At 37.0% G+C, this 25651-nt stretch overlaps 1 protein-coding gene and 1 long non-coding RNA gene across 2 annotated transcripts; one reads left to right on the forward strand and one right to left on the reverse strand.

The window, feature by feature from the left end:
• Nucleotides 1-4308: 4308 nt before the first annotated feature.
• On the reverse strand, nucleotides 4309-11480 carry LOC114537445. Its single transcript, XM_028558488.1, has 5 exons — nucleotides 11401-11480; nucleotides 7647-8668; nucleotides 6892-7169; nucleotides 6572-6649; nucleotides 4309-4826 (listed from the first exon to the last, which is right to left on the reverse strand). The coding sequence occupies exons 2-5, from the start codon at nucleotides 8654-8656 to the stop codon at nucleotides 4363-4365; spliced, it is 1830 nt and encodes a 609-aa protein (XP_028414289.1). The 5' UTR covers nucleotides 8657-8668; nucleotides 11401-11480; the 3' UTR covers nucleotides 4309-4362.
• Nucleotides 11481-16663: 5183 nt separating this feature from the next.
• Nucleotides 16664-22326, forward strand: LOC114537473. Its single transcript, XR_003688595.1, has 3 exons — nucleotides 16664-16716; nucleotides 20630-20695; nucleotides 22020-22326. It is a non-coding gene; the product is annotated as an uncharacterized LOC114537473 (long non-coding RNA).
• Nucleotides 22327-25651: the final 3325 nt, after the last annotated feature.

Consider the following 25651-nt stretch of genomic DNA (forward strand, 5'->3'; position numbering starts at 1 on the left):
TTTTAAGTTCTGTATCTGCAATTAGGGCAGTCAAAAAATATGTACAAAATACAAATGGCATGTAATATACCAGCGTAAGTTTTGATACCTGTTTCCAATAATTCGTCTTAGTTTTGCGTCACAGTTGTGAAACTTTTAAAAACGAAGTCATGTAGTCTATCGCTGGGAAGCACTGAACGTAAGCCTTCAAATTTCGACAAAACGAGTTACAATTTAACTAATTTACATCATTTTGCGTTTCTTTTCCAAATTTGTACAGGACGTTATTTTATTCTGTCTTATCCAAGATGGATTTCTTTCTTGAAGAGTGTCAACAGTTAAGCCAACCTATAGACCCTTTCATTCTTTTGAAATGTAAATAAAACAGGCAAATTAGTAAATTACTGAAGCCCTCGTCCAGTTTAAAACAATAGCGTGCATGTATTCCTTTTCCGACCAATTATGGCCAGAGAATTTGATGACGTGAGGAGGGAAATTTGGAAAGGAGTTGGGCGTGCTTTGATACAGAAAGTCGTTATTGAACATTTGCTTGTTAGGGCTAGACGTTTTGGACATAGTATTGTGAAAAATCTTCAAAACCACGAGAACGTGGGGGGATAACAAGGCGTCTATCTTGTTAGCGCTGTTGATGACTACGTCTCTACAGGTATTTATACTTAAAAACAACCTATTTCTAAATGTTCTCCGCTATGGATCAACGCGTTTTGTTGAATTTGAATGCATGCTAACCTTTGTAATACAGACTGCCTTTGTAAAAATACAGATCTTCTAAATATTGGACTAGTTCAACCATCATACGTTTTCTATAACTCGCACTGGCATTTCTTGTCACTTTAGAGCAAAAACTGGAGAAAAAGCGCAAGATTTGAAGGGAAATGGCAACGTGTAAGGTTAGTTCATGCGAGACCAGATTTTAGATATAATTTTCTATGACTATGGGCCTTGGGCATGCATGTAATCGGTTTGTCGATTTGTTTTCTTCGTAAATAGATTATTTATGCGGGTGATGAGAACTTATAAATTGGTTTCGTTTGAGTTGAAGATCAAAGCGAACACTTTGTATTCTGAATCGTGATATTGTCGTCTTTAAGTCTTTAGTAACTTAATTTCAGTGTTATGGGCCTACTTCCAATTCGCGCGAGAATTAGGAACAAAAATTTATATTATATCAGAACAAGATACACGATGTTTTATATCGGTTTTAATTTCAGACAAGACTGTCTATAATTCTGTCAATATAGACTCTGTATACATCGGTTTCACAAATGTAAACCTCGTTAAAACAACTCGCCAAAACAGCGGGAATGTTGTAGGCGCAAGATTCAGTATGGTTTTTGACAAATCCAATGCACAACGTGCCACATCTCGATATTTGCTTTGACTGTTCTTGGTCTGTACATCCGCGCAACCCAGACCGCTAAAAGGGGGGGGGGGCAGGGGGGCGTTTATGCTCTAAGAAAAGTGATTAAAGGCGATCCCTAAGTGCACGCAAATGCGTCAGACGTTTTCTAATAAAAATTGCAGGTGCCACTTTCAAGGGCAAGGAAATTGATGATAGCAAGTTGGACTTCAATGGGGTGAGGGCATGGGGATTATTTCATTTTTGTCCATGGTTGTCCTTTTGTGCAATTTCTGAATGCTTTCGAGGTTTCATTTGTGCTCTTAAAGTAGGAATCTTCGTGAATGCTCCAGTGATTTCGTAGTTCAGCCCCCTGTACCGGAGCATGCTTTGAATGATTGACTGTGATGTTGATTTTCTCCGGGTGTCAGTTGTGTGCATGTGGGGGGAGGCGCCGCCGTTTGTGTGTTCATCTTTCGGGAGGCCTGCGGGCCTAGCTGATATTCGGGGAGAGTTCACAGCCGAGTGTCCGGGGCGCGTCCAAGCAACTGAGCTATGAAGTTCCTGGAGTGTTCACGAAGGCTCGTACTTCAAGAGCACATCTGGAACCTCGAAGGTATTCGGAAATTGAGCAGAAGGTCTACAATGTACACGGATGGAATGATTTTCAGAAACTCGCCAAATTGAAGTCTCACATGTTTAAATTTTTGGAGATGTCCTTTTGACTGGCATTTGTACTCGTTCCCAGACCTTTGCTATATATGCGTACGGGTCATGGCTAAGATTTGCTGTAAAAGCAAGCAATATGCTCACGACCAGATTCTAGACGTGCTTGTTGTACTTCCTGAGTTTTGTACTTCTTCGTATTTTGCACTTCCTGACTTTGCTATATGCTTACAGTCATGTTATGTCCTTATTTATTGACCTTGCTATATGCAGAGGGTCGGAATTTAACAACGCGAGTCATTTCTGAAGGGAACGTTTTCTTTAGTTGTTTGGCATTTGATTATCAAAATCATTCTTAAAGCGTGCATGTGATGCTTAGACTATTGCATAATATTCAGTTTACCTTTCTTGAGTTTCAATTTTCGAACTTACAGTTTAGGATTTTTTTAACCGGCCGCTTCTAACATTAAAGAAATACGGGTGAAAGGGGCCCCTCATTTGTATTTCTGTGTTGAAAATCATCCGCTCCTGTTAGCGCCTAAACCTACGAGCATGACAAATAATTTTAGCAAGGGGTTTATAGTATATTATGCTCTAGTCTGCATCGGTTTAAAGTGAACAAATCACGCAAGCATTCATGATTTCGCTTGCACCAAAAACAAACATTTGAGCTGATAATTTTTAGGATTAATTTGTTTCCTGACTACATTATGCAGAAATAGGTTCTTTAGGGAATTGAAAATAATTTTCAATACGATCATTTGGATGAGTTTTTTTGGACGAGCGCTGCGCTCGCAATCGCGGCGAAAAATGCAATGAAATTGAAAGCGATGCTGAAATACGTGATGTCAATACATGGTACTTAAATACTTCAACAAATCGTAATTCTGCGGGAACATAAGATTGTGTTAACGTTGGAGTGAAAATTCGTTAAGGTATGCGACGCACTATCATGGAAAAAGAGCGACATTTTTAGGCTTAAAATGTTGTCTCTGCGAAGGTTGGATGGGAGTTTGACAAACAGACAATCGTATAGGGGCATGCAACCCAGTTTGTGGAGGATCACCAGGGTGCGATATAGGATGCACCATAGGTTAAGTTAGGTTTAGGGCATGATTGAGAATCCACATCTGGGTTTATCTGACACGACATTGCGCGCGCTAATTCCCATTTCAACCTTCAAATATGGCGTTTCAAATATGGCGTTTCAAATATTCAATGCAGCGGCGACATTTGTTTCTTAATGATTATATTGTTCTTTTTTTTAGGTTATAAGTTGTAAATAGATGTATTTTGTAATAAGAGTAAATAGTTAGGTTGGGGGGCCCCATTAGGTTTCGGAACTTCGGCTGTTTCGGATATAGGTTTCGGAACTCCGTCATTTCGATTTCGGAGGAGGGTTTTTCTCCGGGTACTCCGCGGTTTCCCTCCTTAAAAAAAACAATGTCCATGTTCGGGGCGAAAGTGATTTGGGTTTTGATTACATATAATATGACGCAATTCGGATAATAATTCGGTTAATTCAGATACGGTTACCGCTAGTCTTATAGGCCACTTATTTGCCATTGATAAATTACATGATTTTAGATTCGCCGTCGACACTAAGAAGCCAGCCAAACTTACCAAAGGCCACATTTACCTCTCGAGAGATTTATGGTTAAAGATTGTATAGATCAGAAATTAAAATTTCGCTGAAATACTCGAGAAATAAACTGGCCTCTGGGTTCAACTCCCAGAACACTGATAACAAGTACGATCGTACTATAGTGGACCAGGAACTGCGTGACCGAGTTTCTGAACTGCATTGTATTACAACAATAGAATAATTGTGCCAAGTTTCATTCCGATCAAACCAGTAATGATAGAGCCTTAGGTTTTTTTAAAGAACGTCGCCCCCTAACAACAACAACGACGACGATGACAAAATTAGCAGCGGTTGGAGACCAGTTCCTGGTCCAAAAATCACTGCGAAAAACGACAAAAGTAAGGTTAAACCTAAAGCCAATTAATCCAATTATCAATAATTCAAACTGAGATCTCAAATTCCTTGGCAACGAAGAAAAGGAGGCTGAGACTAAACCCGATAAAGCAATAACTTTGGAAGATAAAGAGAAGACAAATAAGAAATCAAGTGATAAAATATCAGTTCACCCACGCAATGAACCACGAGTCTAAAATGATAATCGAAAATTTTAAAAGGTAGCTATGTATTTGCCGACACCCAATGGTCTTCCTCTGATAGAAGCATGTTTTGTCTAAGAAAAACGACAATTAAATTAAAAACACCACAATCGTAATAATAAAATAGTAAAAGATTAAATATTAAATACTACAGTTTAAATAGACTAAAGTTGCAATTATGGTACATTGTCTAGAAATTGCACATTGCCACCAATCGGATATTGATCCAAGCATGCTGAATGATCTGGGTCTGGGCATTTTGCAGGAGCGTCGGGTGGATAGTACGACTTCTTCCGAAGATACTCCGAACTACTAAAATACTGAGCGAGAAATTTTCCTCGTGCCAACCTTCCCGGATTTCGCGGAACCGTAACCCAGTCCTTACCTATGCGAATTTTAGTAGGTAGTTGATTCTGTTGTGACATTTGACTGTCTTCGAGTGATTCACGAGCATACATATTAACTTGCCAGTTTTTAGTTGATATAGTAAAACCTGTTGTTCCAGATTTGCTCGACTGGAATGAAAAACCAGCGTTCTCGAACTTTGGGCGAATTTTTTCGAAGGCTTCGAAGTACTTTTTTTCGAAATAAATTACGGCGTTTTTGCTCCAAGCATGTGTAGAACCAAAGTGCACGGCACCTAAAATACAGACAAAGGTTTTAATAGGGTTTTAATAGGCTAGCCAATAATTAAATACCATATTCCAATTTAAAGATTTCATTGGTTAAGAGTATTTCGATTTCAGCATTGAGATGGTCCAGTACACTAAAAATCACGATTTACCCTGTTTTAAAAACTTCAACAGTATAATCTTAAATGTCCCCTAATCGATCCCGAATATTTATTCTTTAAAAATACATATAAGGAAGGCGAGAAATAAATGAAAATTATTATTTCGAGTTTTACCCTGAGCAAACAAAGGGGGCGATTGGCTTATTCAATTGTATTCCGTCCAGTCTAAGTGAGATCTTTTATATTTATTGCCTGCAAAATGTTTATAATACTGCAAAAGTTGTAGACTCTAAATAAAACGAATTCCTTCGTTCTGGTGTTAAAACCTGGTTAGTTATCGTGTTAGAAAAAATCGTCCATTCTCCATCATTTGGTGTGTCTGGTGAATGCACTTTCATGTAACCCTTAACTATGATGAATGCACTTTCATATAACCCTTTTTTTCTCAGAAATAGAACGCCTGTTCTGGTGTTAACTCCGGCGTGCCGTGCACGTGCCAGTCTTCAATATAAAGCATCGGAACATAAACAATCAACAGTTATTACTCATTTAGATCAGCCTCGTCCCCGGCGCGTGTTTTATTAATCGGTGTTTTATTAATATTAATCGCGTAGTAATGTTTGTCTCGCGGGAGGACACGCACGAAGCGACAGCGTGGGGGAGAACGCGCCTGGCAGAAAATGTTTCGAAAAGTGAAATTTGTGTCGAAAAGTGAAATTTCCATTGTTGATAATCTTTGATACCTTGAATAAGAACAGCATTACAGTATTAAATGGTTGAAGAACTTAACAAATCGTTTGAAAACGTGAATATTGAAGGTAAATTCTTATATTTTCTTGTATTTTCTGCAATCGCGCATAATACATCTTCGGATTCTTTGAATGTTTCTTCCGCCATCTTGAATACATTTTCTGCCAGGCGCGTTCTCCCCCACGCTGTCGCTTCGTGCGTGTCCTCCCGCGAGACAAACATTACTACGCGATTAATATTAATAAAACACCGATTAATAAAACACGCGCCGGGGGACGAGGCTGCATTTAGATCAAAAGGTTGTTCGATCGCGAAATTCAGAAGCACATCGTACATTAAAAAGTATTCTAGTTCAATTGTTCAAAAATGTAGCTAAATAAACCGCATGATACGTTCACTTTGTCTTACACTTTGCCTTTGGAATTCGCGCTTATGTATATTTATATTGAATCTTCAATCCTGTGCAAACTGCGACGTGTCAACACGCCCATCATCTTGTAAACGGCGAAATAGCAGCGATATTATTAAAATAGGACCAGAATCTACATGTATTAGATATATTTTATGACCCCAATTAAATCTAAACTTAATCGAACAGCATCAAAATTCTTTGATTTAACAGAAATAATAACTTTAAATTTTGTGAACAATGTCTTTGAGCAGAGTGATTTGCGAAGTGAGAATATCGTTATAACTTCTGTCTGTGGTCCAACATTTTACCTTTCTGATCTAATAGAAATTTTCTTAAAATTGCATCGTACAATTTCCTAAGAGAATTTTCTATATGACACCCTTCATTTGGTTTTTTGGGTGTGATTGAATTTAGTGAAAAGAAACTAAATTTAAACCTATCATGTATGGGATCAGGGGTGTTATATAAAAAAAAATAATCATCTTTTTACCTACTATATCCCCAGCAGCGTATTCACATCCTATTTTCTCGTCTTCGCAAGCTTGCATTATAAATTTTACCACTTCACCTAAAAAAAGGAGAAAAAACTTTTCATAAGCTGTATTAACATTCGATAACTGAGGTGGTCTGATATTTCGGTCAGTAACCTCATCATAAAGTTGGCATGACATAATACAACCATATTACACTACATTTTTACCTCCCTCTACAAAAGTCCATGCGAAGAGAAGAAAGGATTTAATACCTGATCCTTTAATAACAACTTATAGGGATGACAAAAACACTTGAAGAAAATATAATATAAGATACCTAAATTCCAGAGGTCACATGGTGGTACTCCAATACCATTCTTCCATAAACACCCAATCTTATTGGTATAGTTCAGACCACGTCTACAGCCATACCATTTCACCGTGCCATCGCTGGTAATAATCTTCTTGATGCTATGCTTGTTAGCCAAGCCTACCAATGCTTCGTTGGGTATGAGTTGTGTGTCCATATTGAACATTACATCTGCACATACGACAGCGAGGTTCCGTTCTTTTTTAAATCTCCAAAAGAGGTCATGAAATACTCCTTCTGAAAGACTGTATTTAAAATAAAGAACATTCTCGTTGGTCAAGAAACAAAAGTCATTGAAATACAACAGAGGCTGCAAAAAGCATGTTTAAAAGAGCAAAGTGTCCCTTTCCCAATTTTTCGTTTCGAAAGATATTGAAAAAGACATTCAAAAAACGAGAGCGGGCTTTGCCTCATCTTGTTCATCCCATGTTATTTAGAGACAAATATTTAATTGAATCCAATCTCAGGACCGTATCAAGAATCCAAATTGTGGGTTACATATGTCTTATGCCTGAAGGATTAAGTTATTGCTACGGTATGACCTAAACATGAATATCTGAATATACAACCCCCAAATTACGCGGTGTAGCTATTGCTCGGCTTGATTTAGCTTGGACTGTCATTGTATGATGGTAAGGAAATTTTCAGGACAACACGTTTTCATCTCAAGTTTTGCGCTGAGAGCACTCGGGCAAAAAATATGAGTCGCAGTGTACTAATACCTTGTATCAAACTTCAGTGATCGCAACCATTCTGTTTTGGCTGCAAATGGTCCTGGGAGGAAATCGCATACCACACATTCATTAAAGGACCTATGATATCCTGCAGTGTACTTAGCCGTCCAGTAGTTGAAGGATAACTGTCGACATCCAAGTTCCCAATGTCCCGTTAAATTCCGATAACTTCCTCCTGCCACTGATATGTCATCACGATAGCTTAAAACTCGCAGCAATCGATACAAATCAATATCATCATCAAAGTGGGTTAGATAAGGTGCTATTAATACATATGGTGTTGCCACTTGCTCAAGTAATTTTGCCCACATGCTTCCTTTATTTCCTTTGATCACATCATTTTTGAACTTTATTTTTAGGCCGGATATTTTTCTTATAGTTTCCTTATTCAACTCTTTCTCAGTTGCTAAAATAACCGGCACTTCAGGATAGTCATTGGAGATTGTTGTCATCATGCTAAGGTAACTCATGGCAGGTTTAGGATGTTCACGTGGGACGTACATTAGTAGGGTTACCAGTTGATTAATAGGGACAAAGGTGTCACATTTGACGCGAGCATAGCCTAAACGATAATATGGTTTACCATAACCCAAATCTTTTCCAGCGAACTTTTCAGGGCAAACCTCTTGGCTTTTTGCGTTAGTAACTGGTCCTTGTGGTGGTGGACTGGGTCTACTGATCGTATCCTGACCAATAAAATTTAATAGACCATTCACTTCATTAAATTGAAAACCTAATAAATATGAGTTAAGTTCTGTAGCATCAAAGTCTTTTTGCACATCCAGAATGTTCTTGGCAACGCTTCGCAACGTATTTCCCAATGCAACATCGAAGGAAACGCAAGTTGTGTTTGGTTCCACAAAATGAGGACGCGGGGTGTTTACTGTAAAATGGAAGCTTGCAAAACTTGTTTTATAATAGGTATACCATTCTCTGATTAGAACCAGAAACACTGCTACTATCGCGGCCATGCCAATATTTCGAGTTGATACCCTCATTTCAAACCAACCCTTAAATTATAAAAAAAATTATTAATACCTATCGCTGCTGCGATGTTTGCGCGCGGCGCGATAGTCACTGCATGACCTACAATCCTGGTCAAAACATTGACGACGCTCAGTGTTAACTGACACTACAGTCAGTAGTCACGGAATATATTTCAAAATTCCCCCCTTTCCCCCACAAATCAATGTTGGGTGATGTGTCAAAACCATTGAACTGTAAACAAACTGGAACGATAACTCAGAGGGGGAAATTGAAGTCAGTGCGTTTTACTTTTTCTTATAGTTTTGAGCTGAAATACTTGACGCCAAATGTTGGACCGTATATGAAATTAAAGCTATTAAAAAGTTATATTTCGTGCAGAAATTTCGTGACTTTAGCTCAAAGGGAAATATCTAAAAAATATTTGAAAATTTCCCGGTTTTTTGCCGGTTGGTAATTGTTTTTTTATATATTTCCTTTGTAATTCAAGTCTTGAAATTTCTACATCGAATATAACTTTTCAATAGCTTTAATTTGACACACAGCCCAACGTCTGGTGTCAAGTATTTCGTCTCAAAACTCAGAAAAACTATTTTGGCTTCAAGCTGAATAAGGGTGTTTGTCAGGAGTTATTGTTCCAGTTGTATATAAGTTCACTGGTCAAAACTTATTCAAGTATTTAGCCGATGGACTCGACATTGATTAGGGGGGCGAGGGGGGAAATTGAGACAGAAATGATGATGTTTTGCATAAAAAAACTACAAATCATTTTGAGTGTAGTCAATGGTTTTGGCCAGGATGTAGCTCACGTGCAGGAATAGTCGATACCTATTAAGGTACATAATCGTAAGTACTACTATCAGAACTCTAGTTGAAAATAGATAAATTTACTATGAAAACGACTCGTCGTCTTGAACCATAATTTTAGGGGCTGGATATATTGAAACTCGCTTTCGGCGGGAACCCGCCTTTGTTTATATTTCTTCTTACAGTCTGGCGTTGGCAATTTATATAATTATAGGCTCATTCAGACAGGACGCGATTTGGCAACGCGGCGAGACTCTTAAAGTTTTTCACTTTCCACTAGGAAATAGATTTTAACTTTCAATCATGTTCTTGTAGATTATACTTAACGGTAACACATTTATACTGCTCTGGTGTCCATAGATTCAAAATTTTACCAATACCGCAAGGTGTTGATTTGGCACCTCGAATTAATTTAACAGACCGAGTGTAAATCCAGGCAAACTGTAAAATCTATCACGGCAAATCTATCCTTTCGACGATTTTTCTTGACTCTTTCTTCTCTTGATTTTTTATTTATCCTTGCACGTTGGTCATATTCGGCAAATTTTCTCCCGGTAAAGAGGGCTCAGTTTTTCAGCGGTCTTCGCATACAAAATTAAAAGCTTTTCGTTTTACGCCTTGCTCTCAATTTTATGTAAGTTGTCCGCTGACAATATGAGCCTGCACGAGTGGGAGAAACTTAGCTAAGTTGGACCAGCGTGTTGACCCTCGACATTTTACTTTCGACCCTTGAGTCAAACTCGCAGATAAATTGTGTTGAATGTTTCAGGCCCTGTTTACCCAATACAGGATTCGCATACATTGTTATAAAAATTAGCCATAAAAAATTACTCAGTATCAAAGCTAGTTTTATACCCCCGAAAGTATAATACTATGATTCAGTTTTAACATTATCTGTCAAATGGAAAAGTTCTGGAGACAAAGATAACTTAAAACGACTTAAACTGTTGTCGCGACATTTGATTAATCTAATTCTTAGAACCAAAGATATATAATTAAGTGACCTTGATCGCGGACGTTTGAATATGGTAATTTTGTTGGTATAAAGACAAAAGTTATAGCTATTTTTGGTAATATGCTATGTTCAGTGAGCTGCACGATATCTAAGAAAATCCAACAATTCGCACATTTTTGCCTTGATCGACTTCGTGTTAGTATCTTAACTGTATATTATATACCCATGATAGCTGTTTGTTTTCGAGGAACTCTGTGCAGTCAATAAGTCAATGCTTGTCTGTTTCCATAAAGAAATTTTATTTATCAGCTTTGAATCGACTGGGCATTGTAATGTGAATTAGTTAGTTTGTCCTAGAAAGAGCTAGGAGTGAAGGAATGAGAAATTTAGGGTTATCATATAGCCATAGGAATAAACAAGAAAGGGAATCGAAGCAGTTATAATCGAAGTATTTAGTAGGTATAACTGAAAATAGAGGTTCTTTGTTACTTTGATAGAAGCACTTATACCGTTTATTTATATTAATTAATTAATATACATATATGATATATAGCCGTTCATCGTTTGTATCTCTTTACTGTAATCCGTCGAGTGAATGCATGGCGTCGAAATAAAGTGGTTTATTCTGATTGCTTACTTTTATGAAATGACAAGTGACGTTGGCAAGTCCTGTTAAAATCCGAACCGAGACTGTTGAGAGATGGTTTGAACACAATTGCAATTATGGAGCATTCCAAACAACTCTTCATAAATAATTTCGCAAATAGGTAACTGCCATACAATGCAGTTGTTAAATAAACAGTATTAGCGTTGCGAAAAATTTGGACTCAAATAAATTCGTTTAGTAGTTTTATAATTCACACTACAGAAGTAAACAAAGATGTCTCGCCACTTGTCTATAGCATTCTTATTGGCAACTTAAATACTTGTTTTCGTGACATATATAGCTATATAGTCTATACCACAAGAATATAAGGATAAATGATGTAGACTCACCACCGCAGTCCGCTTGCTTTGGCCCCCAAACGTGTATAAATGATAAAAAACAGAGGAATAGATGAGTATGAATGACGTTTCACTATCATGCTGTTCAGTACAAAATCTCTTTTCTTAGGTATAATACAATTTACAATTTTAGGCATTGTTTCCCTCCATTTTGTTATGCAAAGTGGACACGCATACCTTGCTAGCTTGCTGGAGTGTAACAAAATGCTCAATGGAACTAAACCAGAGTATTATATGTGAAAAACGACTCGACAATTTGCAGTTGGCATCTTTCATGATTACACTCAGTGGCGTAGCCAGCAGCCAGCCTGACGATTTTGTCCTGCTACGTAAATCTCAAGTTATTATATAATTATTCATGTCTTTAGAAATTTATTGTTTTCACAGTCAACACCAAAATATTAGCATAGCCGGACAAATCGTCTGACTGGCTACGCTACTGATTACACTTGGCTACATAATAGTTTCTTACACTGATGTGGCATTCGTCAGATAAATCAGCCTACTCTTTATCTTGGCATGCTACAGCTGTAATACGCTGAACACTCAAAATTATAGGCTCCTAAACTTATATAGCGTGTCACATGAAGATGTAAATTCATAATTCATTGTGTTTATATATATACGTGGACTATAGCCTTTTGTGGTTAAAACAAATCGAAATACCTCTCCCATAAGCATAAGTTTAATTTCAAGCAGGATCGTATGCATTGTCTTGCCTTATTCAATGGATGTATAAAGTATACTTCACTAATCACTAAAACATTGCAACCACACGCTGAATTACGTTTACAAATTACAAAAGGTATCGTTTGAAATCTATTAAAAGTTTATGTGTAAGGCGGCGTACGACGAAAGGGACCAATTCAGCAATTGATGATGTTTCTTGGTATGATGTTGATGCCTGATGGATATACTATAGTATTATTATGCATTTCACGCTTTTTGATTCTTTCGAGATCGTTTAAGAGGTACACGAGATCTCACTAGTATCACTTGAATGAAAACTCTAGGGCAGTTCTGTCAATGGACTGCCTTACGAAGTGCTGCAATGTATAAACAAGAACGAACACGACAAGTCAGAGAGAAATTAATGCTGAACGCCAGGAGACAAATAGCGATTATATCAGTGTCCCTATCAGTGTGGCTCACAGAGAGTTCTTTATATTAAAAATATTCACCATAGCAACTTTTGTAGTATTTGTTTTATTCGTTTATTCGTGATATTTGAGGGATAAGATGTTTATGCATTGTGTTCTATGTATCAGTAAATACCATGATTCATGCGATGTTTTCATGTAAAAGTAAAACTTAATTCATAAGTTCGAAAACGCCAACACTTCTGTAGTCAGTCAACAAGACCTCAGACCACGTCACGCTAAATTTCTGTATGAACAACGCGAGCTTAACGCCTAGCTGCATGGCGTCTTGGTTTCTTTCAAATGCCATAATCAGTATAGATACTTGGACCACTTGCATAATAGATCAACTTGTGATCTTGGTAACAAAAAGAAAATAAATCACCACATGTCTCGTAGTACGGAAAATATAGGCGAAGTAGGCAATTTTGAACACTTTTTTACTGCGACCGAAAGTGTTACACGTCCGGTCGTAATACAAAAGTATACAAAATTTGCCAACTTCGCTTGACTATATCTTCGGCACTTTACAAAATTTCGAAGCCAAGTTTAGCATGCACCTTTCGGAAATTCCCTTTTTGTTGCCCAAATCAAAAGTTGGGCTGTTATGCAAGTGGTCCATTCTGTAGCGCTCGGCTTTTCATAAAATTAATTATTATAAATTTTATTCAAATAAGCCTTATAAGCCCCGTTTACACTACACTCGATTTTTTGGTACGGCGCGGCTAAAATGGGTTCTAGAGCCCATTTCATTTGTGCTCGGCCTTTTGGTAGGTTGAACAATAAAACAATTGGGTACGCGGGTATCAATTTTAAATGTGCCGTGCATGACAATAAGTTGAGTGTATAGTGTAAAGGGGGTTATAGTTAGGGTAACTAGTTTTAAACGTATTTTCGGTGAGTCCGATCTTCAGGGATTACGGACTACGGTTAAAAAATTTGTGTAGTAAAGATGCGATTTTGGACACTCGGAAATGTCTGCCCGACATTGGTAACAGGATAAGCGTAGATAAACAGAATAATGAGTAGTCTCCTGGGTTTCCACAACTTATTTGCATATGACTGTGCAGTATGACTATTGCATATGTGCATATGGCAATGACATAAAAGAGAAACAAAGAACTTTTGAAAAGAATACAGTCATAACATATCTATTAAAACAGATCCCTCCCTCTCTCGTGGTTGCCAATTGCAAGGAGTTTCTTTGCATTGTGGGAGTCTGGTAGTCTCCACTCATTTCTCGTTCGATATCGCCGATTTATATTCATCAATTTCGACCGATTTACTCAATTTTGCACTGGATTTTTCTGCATTCTAACGCTTCAGGTCGGATCAACACAATGTTATAGAGTCATTAAAGAACCAACCGAGACACCAAACGAAAAATTAGTTGTGGGAGAACGGGTCTTTAGGGAAAAGTGCTCAAAATATATTGTAAATAAGGTCGAAGTTACCCCTTAAACTCGCGTTACAGCTTTGTGCATGTAGTTTATGGTACAATTAATTATGCAGTCCTGGCCAAGGACTCTGATGTCCTCAGAGGTTGTGGATCCCCATGTTGGATGTCCTCAGGGGTTTAGCAACGCTACTCCGTGCCGTAATAAATGCCTTAGTCTTTAGCAAGCTCTATTACTGTTCATTACTGTTCAACCATATGGGCAAATTCGCCGAAAAAAAATATTGCAAAACTACAAAAAGTTCAAAATTTTCCTGCACGTATCGACACGGGAAAAAGAAAATTCGACCATATTACTCCGTCTTTTAAGGAGTTGAATTGGTTACCAGTTAAATACATGTTACGTTTAAAACGTAAGGGGCTGTTTACATGAGTCCGGTTACCCGAGATACGACGAAGCGTGAGAGGACTTTGAGATATTAAAATAAGTCTTTTAAGACACCAAACAAGCACATGCTATTGTTGTGGTGATTATACGACTGCCAGAATCATATTATCTGCTCATTTCAATACCTCAAAATCATCAAACGCTTCGTTGAATCTCGCGGGTAACCGGGCTAATGTAAACAGCCCCTAAGAGACACAGTAATGGTTTTTAAATGTATGAGAGGTATGGCTCCATCTTATCTGTATTCCATGTTTCAAACAAGAATGGCATTCTTAGAATGCCATGAATGATCAACAAACTGCATGTAAACAATATTTATAAAATAACATGTATATATATAACGCGTGTTCTGAATAGTCGAAGCCCGTGTTTGGATCAGGCCATCTAAACACGGAAACCATTAAGTATTTGTATAATCTCACACTGAGTATGCAACGGAACTGAAGAAAAAAATTACTGAAGCGTTTGAATGCCTGCAGCAGGGAAACGCTCGAGTCTTCGCACGGAACACACAAAAACATTATTACGACAGGTGGGCAAAAGGAAATGTTCAGTACAAAGAAGGAGATCAGGTAAGGTGGAAAGATCGGAAAACCAGGAAAGGGAGATGTATGAAGCTGAAAAAACCTTGGACGGGTGCATGGATTGTGGATTGTCCATCACAATCAATTAAAAGGATTTTACGAGACGAGGAAAAAAAAGTACAATCACAACAAACCTCTAGACAACATGTAGTCATGCAGGGACAGTAATACAGTCGAGAACAAGAATGACGTTGTCATCGTAGACGGTCCAGATATCGCCGACGAACGCGAGATACAGTAGATTCAAGACGAAGCAGAATGTATCTGATGACTGCAAAAGATCGTGTATATTCATGTTACGGGCTGTTTGTACATGAGCCCGGTTATCCGAGATTCAACGAAGCGTGAGAGGACTTTGAGGTATTGAAATAAGTCTTTACGACACCAAACAAGCACATTCTATTGTTGTGGTGATTATACGACTGCCAGGATCATGTTGTCTGCTCATTTCAATACCTCAAAATCATCTCACGTTTCGTTGAATCTCGGGTAACTGTGCTCATGTAAACAGCCCCTTATAGCAGACCGTAAAAACAATCAATTTCAAAAGGTACTCATCATGCTAAACATGAATTAAAATATGAATATCAGCACCACCCTCACATAACTATCTTCCGTCGTCGTTTCAACAGTAGACCGCAGTTTACGATCTTACGACGCGTTAGCTCAACGTCGCTATAAATATTATAGTCACTGATTATTTTGCCAGAAATAAGCTACGGGAAATTAATTACGCTGCTAGGAGTTTGAAATAATCATACTAATGCTTCAATTGCAAATTTAAAAAATGAAAATTAAAAAATTAGAAAAAAATTAGCAAAATCGGATATCTGGCTGATATTGCAGTTTCATATAAGCTATATCAAACAGCTATCATGTTGTCGCTACTTTCAGATCATCGAGAGTCGTGAAAATACCTGAATTGAAGGCGTCGTAAGAATGAGAACGATGTCATTAAGCACACGTTATGCATACCTATTGTATCGCGTGTGGAGTGTTTTTGTTTTGCAACCGCGTCGTCGAGCTGGCTGCGCTATTAATCGTAAACTCCCTAGTAAGCAAATTTGGTTGATTCTCTTCGCCACCATTCGTCATTCAAATCCACCATTGAATGTTGACTAACACACTTTGGAATAGCTTCTTCTCCCAAAATTTTTATTCAGGAGCCCGATTTTGGTTCAGGGTTGTCAGTTTGCTGAATAAAAAACCCAAACATTGTCGTAGTCGACCCTTTTAGAGAAAACAAGGATTATGCATGGTAACATAATATTCGGCTAATTTATATTTAGAAATCTGGCAACCCTGGTTCGGATTTGTTGATCGAGGCTGCAAGCTATAACGAGATTTATATGATATTTGTCAGTCACTTAAACAGACTAGAATAGTCTTAATTATAATTATTAGAGTTGCAACAAAGCGAGTTTTAAAAGTTTAGAATGTGACAAACAATTTAAAAAAACGCTGGCGCCAGGCGAAAGCCAGCAATCGACCATAATTACGAATAACTAGTAAATAGATAGATGGGGTAAAATTAGAAACTTGAAATCACAACATGTTTACATTTTACCATGGAGACCTGCAAACAATAAATGCCAGAAATTGAAATGAACCAGCAGGGAATTCTTGTTTTCGATCCATACACAATAAATTGAGTAAATGCATGTACAGCTTTCATTTTGCTTTACAGTGTTTACTTACTTGAATCAAAGATCAAAAACAGCGATAACAGAAATTGAAAAGGTGGGTCATTTTTCTCAATCAACCATTATTTAGTTAGAGGTCTGTAAACTCTTTTTAAACGAAACCAGTACGAGTTTAATGTTTCAAATCGATAACATAGTATATTATATTGCGTGTACGCATTGTTATCGTGACATAAACATAACGGACCAAGTTTCTAAAACATTTGTACTACCCTAAATTGCATGTAAGGTGTATAAAAATCTAATTGCTCGTTTGCACACGCAATTTTTTCGCAATTTTCCTTTTCTTCATCGGTTTAAACGAGTAAGAAAGTCACGGGGGCGTGTGCATGTAAGGGCTAGTGCTTTGAATCATACTCGCTGGATTGCGTATAACAGAAGAGAAAAATCCGGACTGAATATTGCATCAAAGATATGATGGGAAATTGGTAAAAATTATTTGTCAGATGACTAGAATCGATGACTAGAAGTACGAATAGAAGTACGTATACGTCTTTTGATCAAGTTTGTTGATCAACTTCGATAAAACAACAAACTAAACAGAACCGGATTTGGCGGGAATGACAAATTTCGTATACACAGTGGTCGAAGTTATAGTCACGACCAAAAGCTTTTTTAATATTGTAGCAGCAAGATATATTTTTAGGTTTGATTTCAAAGCTTAGCACTTGACTAAATAAAAATTATCACTACCAGTAGGGAATCCGCGTCGGTTTATTAAAACGATTATTACTGCGCCTTCTTTAGTAAAGGAATTAGGAAATTTGAATTGCTGAATGCTCATCAATTACAGTTAATAATTGTACTCTGATTCAGGGTTCGTTCTTTTGACTCAAACGGTCGAAATGTACAAATTTGTTATGACTCTCTTTCTCAGTGGGAGCGTGCATGACGAGCTGCATGACGTAAAGTCTTCCTGCTTTATAAAACTCAACTGAAGCAGGGGAAAAATTTAAAAGCAGAATAAGGTAGCTACCATATTCTAAAGCCTAATATATCATCAAAGTAATTACTTTAAAGTTTGTTCAAAAGTCGTTGATATATAAGTGAATATTTGCAAATCGGCAAAATGTAAAATGAATTAGCATTGACATGCATGCATTGTTCACCTCTGCGGGGAGAGGATGCCGATTATAATAAATAACGCGTGTAGTCTACAATGGATAAGGGCTATACGGCAATTAAAAACGTTTGTTTTTCTGAGAATTGTTAAAAGCTTTGACAGATAATTTAGATATGCATGCAATTGAGTTTCAGACGAGAGTCGAGCGGCAAGCAGGTAAGGACTGAGCTACTGACCGAAGTAGGCCCGTTGAGCGCCATGGAAGCTGTGCAATTACCAGCTTGTTACTAGGAAAAACCCCGTCGACGTAAAGAAATGCCAGAAATATTTTTACTTTCGAAATAAATGTGGATTGTACTGTAGATTGCTTTGATAAATGAACAACATTTACGAACAAAGCACGACTTGCGACCGTCATTAGAGACCTTTAGCTTAACCAATATGACAAACCGCGAACAGCAAACGGTTAATTTCAAATAACATTTAAAATTAGATTTTTGACACATGCTCGCCCACAATTTATCTCAGTAATCATTCTATGTTTGAAAATAATGCATCAATTTTCGCGGCCTCAGAAACCTAGCATTTGTTTTGAAAATTCGAAATGAATTTTTCTGTTTGCCGTTAGAGGGTTATCGTCAACGTCAAGCTAAAGGTCTCTAATAATTCGTTAAAAAGCGGCACAATTTCTGCTGTAACTAACACATACTAAACTTGTGTGTAAAAATATTGTCTATCAAAATATGAAACATATATGAAATATGAAATATATTTACGATATTATGGGCGGAGAAATGGATTTTATGTTCAAGTGAGCGCAGCGAACGAGTGGGAGATAGACTTATAAGGCGTTGGAGATAGACTTATAAGGTTATACACATGCAGGGTTGCTAGATTACTGATAAATAAACCCTTTGATTTGTTTGTTTCAAACAAAGAAAACAACGATTATGGTAATATCATTACCAGAAATTTGGTAAGAAATTATCAGAATATGGTAATATCATTACCATGGTGATTTGCATATAAACTAATTTGAATCTAACTTCAACAATAATGTCTTTAACTTTTACTATAAAATACATATAGCAAAAGTACAACACCTAAAATTGCCTTTACCCTGGATGTTGCCCACTGTTTGCAGACCTCTGGATTAACAGAACAGCCGTTTTGCAACGTTTTGATGATCGAATTACTTACCTTGGGTATTTGTACGTTCCGCCAACTGACTGTGTTCAAATGTGTATATACGCTTTGTATGGTTGAACTGCCTTATGAGATTGATAATATTTTTAATGTGCAACTGCAGAAGGACCGGGCCGCACAGGAAAATTCATATTAAGAATACAAAAGACAATATCTTTAACAAAATTTTTTAGTATATTACACCTCAATTCGTCAAAAATCAGCCGAAAATTTCGTCATAAAACGCCTAAAAAGAACGTATTTGAATTAGTGCAAATGCAAAGTTTGGCTGCAATTTTTGTAAAATACGAAAAATACTGCCATGCGAAGTTGGCAAACTTTGTATACTTTTGTATTACGCGCGGACATGTGCAACTACATTGTATTTAGTTACAAACTTCCGGCCATAATACAAAAGTATACAAAAATCGACAACTTCGCACGGCTATATTTTTGGACCAGGAACTGGTCCCTAACCGTTGCTAATCTTGTTGTTGTTAGGGGGCGACGCTCTTTAAAAAAACCTCAAGGCTCTATCATTACTTGTTTGATCGGAATGAAACTTGGCACAATTATTCTAAGCATTATTCCGCATCGATTGACGGAGTTCGAATTTTTACTTTTGACCTTTGAAGCAAGTTACAAGCAATTCTTGATATATTTGCAGCAAATAATATATACATATCATTAATATTCAGTAAAGTAAACGGAAACGATTAGAAATACATTGTCCTCTCCATTGTTATAAATACAATGCAGTTCAGAAATTAAACTCGGTTACGCAGTTCCTGGTCCCTATCTGTAGTACGATCGTACTTGTTTCGTAATCTACAACAATTCGCAGCCAAACTTTGCAGTTTTACTAATTAGTAAGCTCTTTTACCGCCGAGATAAGAAGAAGTTAGTCTAAAGGTCGACACAGACCGGACGCGAAGCGGCAACGCGACGCGAATTTTCAGTTTTCAGAAGCATATAAATTAAATTCTGGCATCAAAATTTGGACTCTATGCACGCTAGAGCAATCAAAATTTATTATTTTTATGTAATCTACAAGAAAATTTTGATAAGTTAAAATTTATTTGCTTTTGAAAAATATAAAACGTTGAAAATTCGCGCCGCGTTGCCAATTCGCGCCCTGTCTGTGTGGGCCTTAAAGCGCATGCAAGTCATCCATTAATTACAATTATGTATTAAAGCATTACTATATAGAGACCAACATTGCAAAGGAGAAGGGGGGGTGGTGGTAGTTAAAACCTAATGAGAAATAGTGCTAGTCTGCACATGCAGTGCCATCAACTTCTGGCCATGCAAGATTGTAAAAGCTTAATTGGGGGGGGGGCATATTCATATATTTGTCTTATGCCGGACTGATTTCTTTTGTACGCTATTGTTACCTTTGAGGTGCTTACGTCACGCGACTGTCAAACAATTAATTGCAATGCAATGTGGGAGACATGTAGGAAAAATTAACCTCATTTTACATAGTGTGACGTAAGCACCTCTTAATGTCTATTAAGTGGTCTAGTTATGGTCCTTAATTTTATGCCTCTTTCATGCTCCGTACGACTACTTACGAGTAATATTTTTACTTTTATCTTTTGCAAAACGGCATATTGCAGAAGACAGTATTGTGCCAGCAGCCAATTGCCATTTAATGCCAGAGAGTGATGACAAATGTAAATATATCTCCTGTTTTTTGTAGATATGCGCGGTGTTGGGGTTTTCACCCTACTCATCGTCACTTTTTGGCAATTGTTTCCAGTAGAAGGTAACGTACAATACAGTTATACATATTAGTCGATGTAGCTACATCTATATCACGAACTGCACAAGTCTATTGCACGTCACTGCACACAGTGTGCAATATTTTTTCTACAGAATAAAAATCGTGCCCGCAGTTTTCATTTTATTTCATCATTTTCTGTGATCACAGTTGGCATTTTTTAACGACAGATCGCAAGGGATGCTTTCCACTTTCGCGTTTTTTACACGCACGTAAAGCCTAAAACGTTCGTATATATAGTTTATTATAATGCCAACATATATAATTTAAATTATTTTAAACTTTTACGTGCGTATACGTACGTACAAAAAACGCGACAGCGGAAACATAATTATTCCAATTACGTTTTAACACTGAGTTAAATAATAATCCTGCATGATATTCAAAACATGCAAAACATTTAGGGGCTGATTACATGAAGTGTTTTCAGCGCAGACCGAGTTTCAGCCCGGGGTTGTTATAAAATCCTAACAAAATTGCGCACGCGATTACATGACAAGAATTTAAGCTCGGGCTGAAACTTAGGGTTGTTGTCATGTAATCGTAAATAAACTTAAACCCAGACAGAAAAATTCGCCTTGACAATGCTTTTTCGTTTATTTTTTTCATTTTTATGTGCAGTCCCTTAAAGGTCAAGTTATTGTCATTCGGGATTTTAAAGCGCTTGAAGAATCGAAATAGGTCTAATTCCAGCCTTTACAAACTCAGCCCGGGCTGACACCATGTAATCAACCCCTTAGAACTTGAAGTTGACAAATTTAAATTTTTAACTGTGAACGCAGAAACGTTTATATAGCGTTAACCGGGCTTCAAATGTCCAAAGATGAATGAAAAAAATACAAACTTTCACGCTCAGCTTCGCTTCAGCAAATAACTTTGACCTCGGTCTGAATAATTCTTGATATCATGCTCAGCCTTATCCAGTAATTGCTGGCAGTGATATTATAATGCCTGCTCTTATTTGATTAAAGCTTCAATTACCCAATCAATAAAAACGCACTTCTATTTCACGCAAAACAACTGTTTAAACCTTGGGCGTATGATAAAGCATTGTTGCTGTAGTTATTATAATCGGCGGCAAAGTTTGCCTACAGGTTAAAAGATGCTTTGCCTACAAGGAATTGCTTTTCTGTTTGCTAAACTTACACGTTACCGAGACTGATATATTCTGCTGTTTGCCAAGTTATATACGTCGCATTTTGGTGGCGTCGAATGTAATTCAAATGCTAGATAATGAAATGATAAACCTCTACTTTTCCAATTTGCACCACTTTTCTTTCAAATCATGCATAAAATTAACTTTTCATAGGAAACAATGGAGCTGAAATTGAATACATCTTCTATTCAAACGCCACTCACATTTCCTATGTTTCTATTGATGGTGGAGAATCTAAAGCCTTGGTGAAGACACCAAGCGCTACCCTTGCTTACGACGAACTGAACTACCGTCTTTGGTATTATAAGGACGGTGAGAAACTGTATAACTCAAATTTGGATGGGAGTGATTTGAAAAATGTTTCGGTTCCATCAAATTTCGGTCCCTTTGCTGTTGATGCAGCGAATCAAACTGTCTATTATCTCACCAAGTCTGATTTTAACCTTAAATTGATTGACTATGATGGGAACGACCTACCAGATATTGGTGTATCACCAGACAATGATTTTAGGGATTTGCAAATCGACCCCCATAACAGGTAAATTAAATTTTAATTTCAATTTGATATATCTATTTATTCAGTAGTAATGGTTAAAGTAATAGTTACTTGAGTAATGGTTAAAAATTGAACCTTTAAAATTGGAAAACGTTGACATAATATGTTGACGTTCTCAACATAAAAACTCGTAAACAATCAGGATGTTTATTCATTCATTTATTTATTTATTTATTTATTTATTCATTCATTTATTTATTATGCTTTGCCAGATACACACAAACTTATACAATACAATAATAAGCACAAATGATAGACAATTACATGTCAGGGTATACGCTACAGCTTACGCCAATTACAGCAGCCCTTGACAATAATACAACACAGAAGACAAAACGAAGACACAATCATTTACAGGACATTAAGCAAGACGAAGTCGAACGGAAGAGTTTACGAGACACGCTACAAGACAAACATATAGACTTCCACGTTCTAGCATCTTCGGCATTATAAATATTCATTGCCAATTTGCAATGTATATATATATATATATATATATATAAAGTTTGTTCTTGAAACTACGAAATATCAGCTCCTTTGGTAGTATATTCCATACTCTCGCACATCTGGATAAGAACGATTTCTGAAATGTCGCAGTCTTGCACTTTGTGGTGACCAACAGTAAACAGTTGGTGTCAGCTGATCTTGTTGTTCTTTCATGGTTTTAAGTTTGTGGCACAACCTTTTTGAGAATCTTTAACATCCCATGTAGTTTCGAGCGAACAAAAGCCAAATATATAGGTAATGTTTATATTATTAACTCTTCTAATGTAGCAACATTTTTGTTGCTTGAGCACATTGTACCTCAATATGTTCAGACCATGTCAGATTGGATGTGGTCGATCCACACGTTCGTGATCAGTTCTTTCAGGACAGAATTATGCAGATTGTAAGGGAAATCTATTTTGGCGAGCTTTCTTGTAATTCGTAAGACTTAACATTTCTCAGCGCTCAGTTCAAGGTTCACATTGCTAGAACTTTCTTGGAAGTTTGTCAGATCTTAGCGACGACGCGTCAGCAACAGAGTTTATAGGTTTGTAAAGTTTTGTATCGTCCGCAAAGGCTGCAATGTTTGAGGTGCTCACGGTTTCATATAGGTGATTATCATACATAAGAAACAGCAAGGGACCAAGAATAGAGCCTTGGGGCACACCAGTTTTTTACCGCAAGTGGTCGTGATGTTGCACCAGCAAGTTACCAGATGTTGGTAACCTTTCCTTAGATATAACGAAAATATAGCTGATGCATTAGCTTAGTGTTCCTAACTTTATCGAATGCCCTCGACATGTCAAAATAGTAAACATAGTTAAAATAGTCAAAATAGTTAACAAGTATCAATTTACGGGAGCCGGAAATTTTCTGATTAACCGCCATGATGGCGTTTATTATTACCCGTCTTTTTTCTTTCGTGCATGCGCATAAATAACATAACAATCCAACTACCATGCATGAGATGGTGTTTTAATAGAGAAAAAGTTTTATCTCGATCAATAAACGTAAAAATAAGCCATAACACGATAACAAGCCTCAGCGGCGAAGATCGCGAGCCTCGTTCTCGCTTTATAGATTATTTCCGTATTATTTTTCAAAATCCGTATTATTTTTCAAAATTAAAAATTCTTTTTAAAGCATGCGTTGAAGAAGGATGTTTTACACATAGCTTTTGAGAGTAAAACTGAAAACCATTAAGGTGTTTCTAAATTCCATACGATAATTACCGGTTTATTGTTCTCAATAGCAGTCTGCATGCTAAACAATCGAATTCAAACACTCAGCAATTGAAGAGGTCGGAATTAATAGATCAGGGCACAAATTTTCGTCCCCCTCCCTAGTTAAGCGTCTATCGTCTCAGTGACTGCAAAATCGTGCTGCCAGAGTTATAACGGGGTCTACTTTTGATATTCGATTTGTTGACGGCCGATCGAATATGTTACGCTGGGAATCTTTAGATAAGAAACACAACTATACTAAAACTATTTACATGTATAAAATAATCCATTAGTCTTTGTATCTGCCTGTTTAGTTTCTGCATGCTTTATATAATTTTTATGTAACCATGATCTATCTTTTACATAACTATATAATAAACGCATCAATATCAAATAATTTGATATCGAATTTTTTTCAACCTAGATCAATTTTTTTCACCACTGATCTTACGAACAGTCGAAATCTCATCCGGTACAGTCTTGTTGATGGAACTCATCCAACTCTTCACTCTGGTGTTTCTGGAATAGGCACTCACCTTGCGCTTGATAGCGTGAATAAAACCGTATATTGGATTTTATTTACTTCTGAGACAGTTTACAAGATATTAAAAACAACGTACGATGGTCAGACTTCACAGATAGGAACAGATCAATCAGGAAGTATTACAACCGTAGACATTGCAGATGGAAATGGATATTATTATATCCTCGATACAACAAAATCGAAAATTGATAAATATAATAAATCGACATATACAGTGCCTACAGAGATTTCACTTTCAACCGAAGCCACAAGAATGATTGTTGTATCAGGTAAGTTCCCGCAGAAATACACTTTATTTTCTTTTAATTTCTTTTTCGACTAATTTTGATAGAATGATAGTATATGATTTTTGCACGCTTAAGTATTTTGTCTTTTTAAAACGGGTTTCGCTGACCTCCAGCTCTCGTTGTTTCGGAACTTAGCTATATAGAGGCTATTTACTCGATCCAATGTAAAACTCTATAATTTTTCGTATATACGTGCATATATACGTGTTTGAAAAGGGCGGTTGCGTGACGAGTAGGTATATCTAGAGGAATAAAATTATAATATTTCAGGTAATTTCCAAATTTTCAGCAAATTATGTTTGCAAAACGAAGCCTGAGATGATTTTTATACTCTAAAATAAGATGTGATCATGTAATCATGGGATATGCGCTTGTTTGGTTTCATAAACGGACTTATTTTAATAAACTCAAAATTATCTTTCGTTTCGCCCAATCTCGGGTAACTGGGCTCATGTAAACAGTAGCTACCTGACTTGTTTTCTTCTTTTAGATAAGGACCATTGTGCTTTAAATAACACCTGTCCTGCAAACTCGACATGTACTAACTCTCCTGGCACCATTGTATGTTCATGTGACACTGGATTCACTGGAAATCAAACACATTGCCAAGGTATACGGAAAGTGGAAGTTGGAATGCACCAGACAATACCGATTAAAATGGATATTTAATCTAGCCTATATTTAGAAGA

Source organism: Dendronephthya gigantea, unplaced genomic scaffold (assembly GCF_004324835.1).
Source record: "Dendronephthya gigantea isolate DGI-Jeju-01 unplaced genomic scaffold, DenGig_1.0 000157F, whole genome shotgun sequence".
Taxonomy (NCBI): domain Eukaryota; kingdom Metazoa; phylum Cnidaria; class Anthozoa; order Malacalcyonacea; family Nephtheidae; genus Dendronephthya; species Dendronephthya gigantea.

What these genes read in the sequence shown, in the direction of transcription:
- LOC114537445 (XM_028558488.1), bottom strand. Translation starts at nt 8,656, where the DNA reads ATGAGGGTATCAACTCGAAATATTGGCATGGCCGCGATAGTAGCAGTG. An exon ending in TCACTGAAGTTTGATACAAG is followed by an intron (nt 7,170 to 7,646) that starts GTATTAGTACAC and finishes TTTTAAATACAG; the next exon opens with TCTTTCAGAAGGAGTATTTC. An exon ending in CGCTGCTGGGGATATAGTAG is followed by an intron (nt 4,827 to 6,571) that starts GTAAAAAGATGA and finishes TCTGTATTTTAG; the next exon opens with GTGCCGTGCACTTTGGTTCT.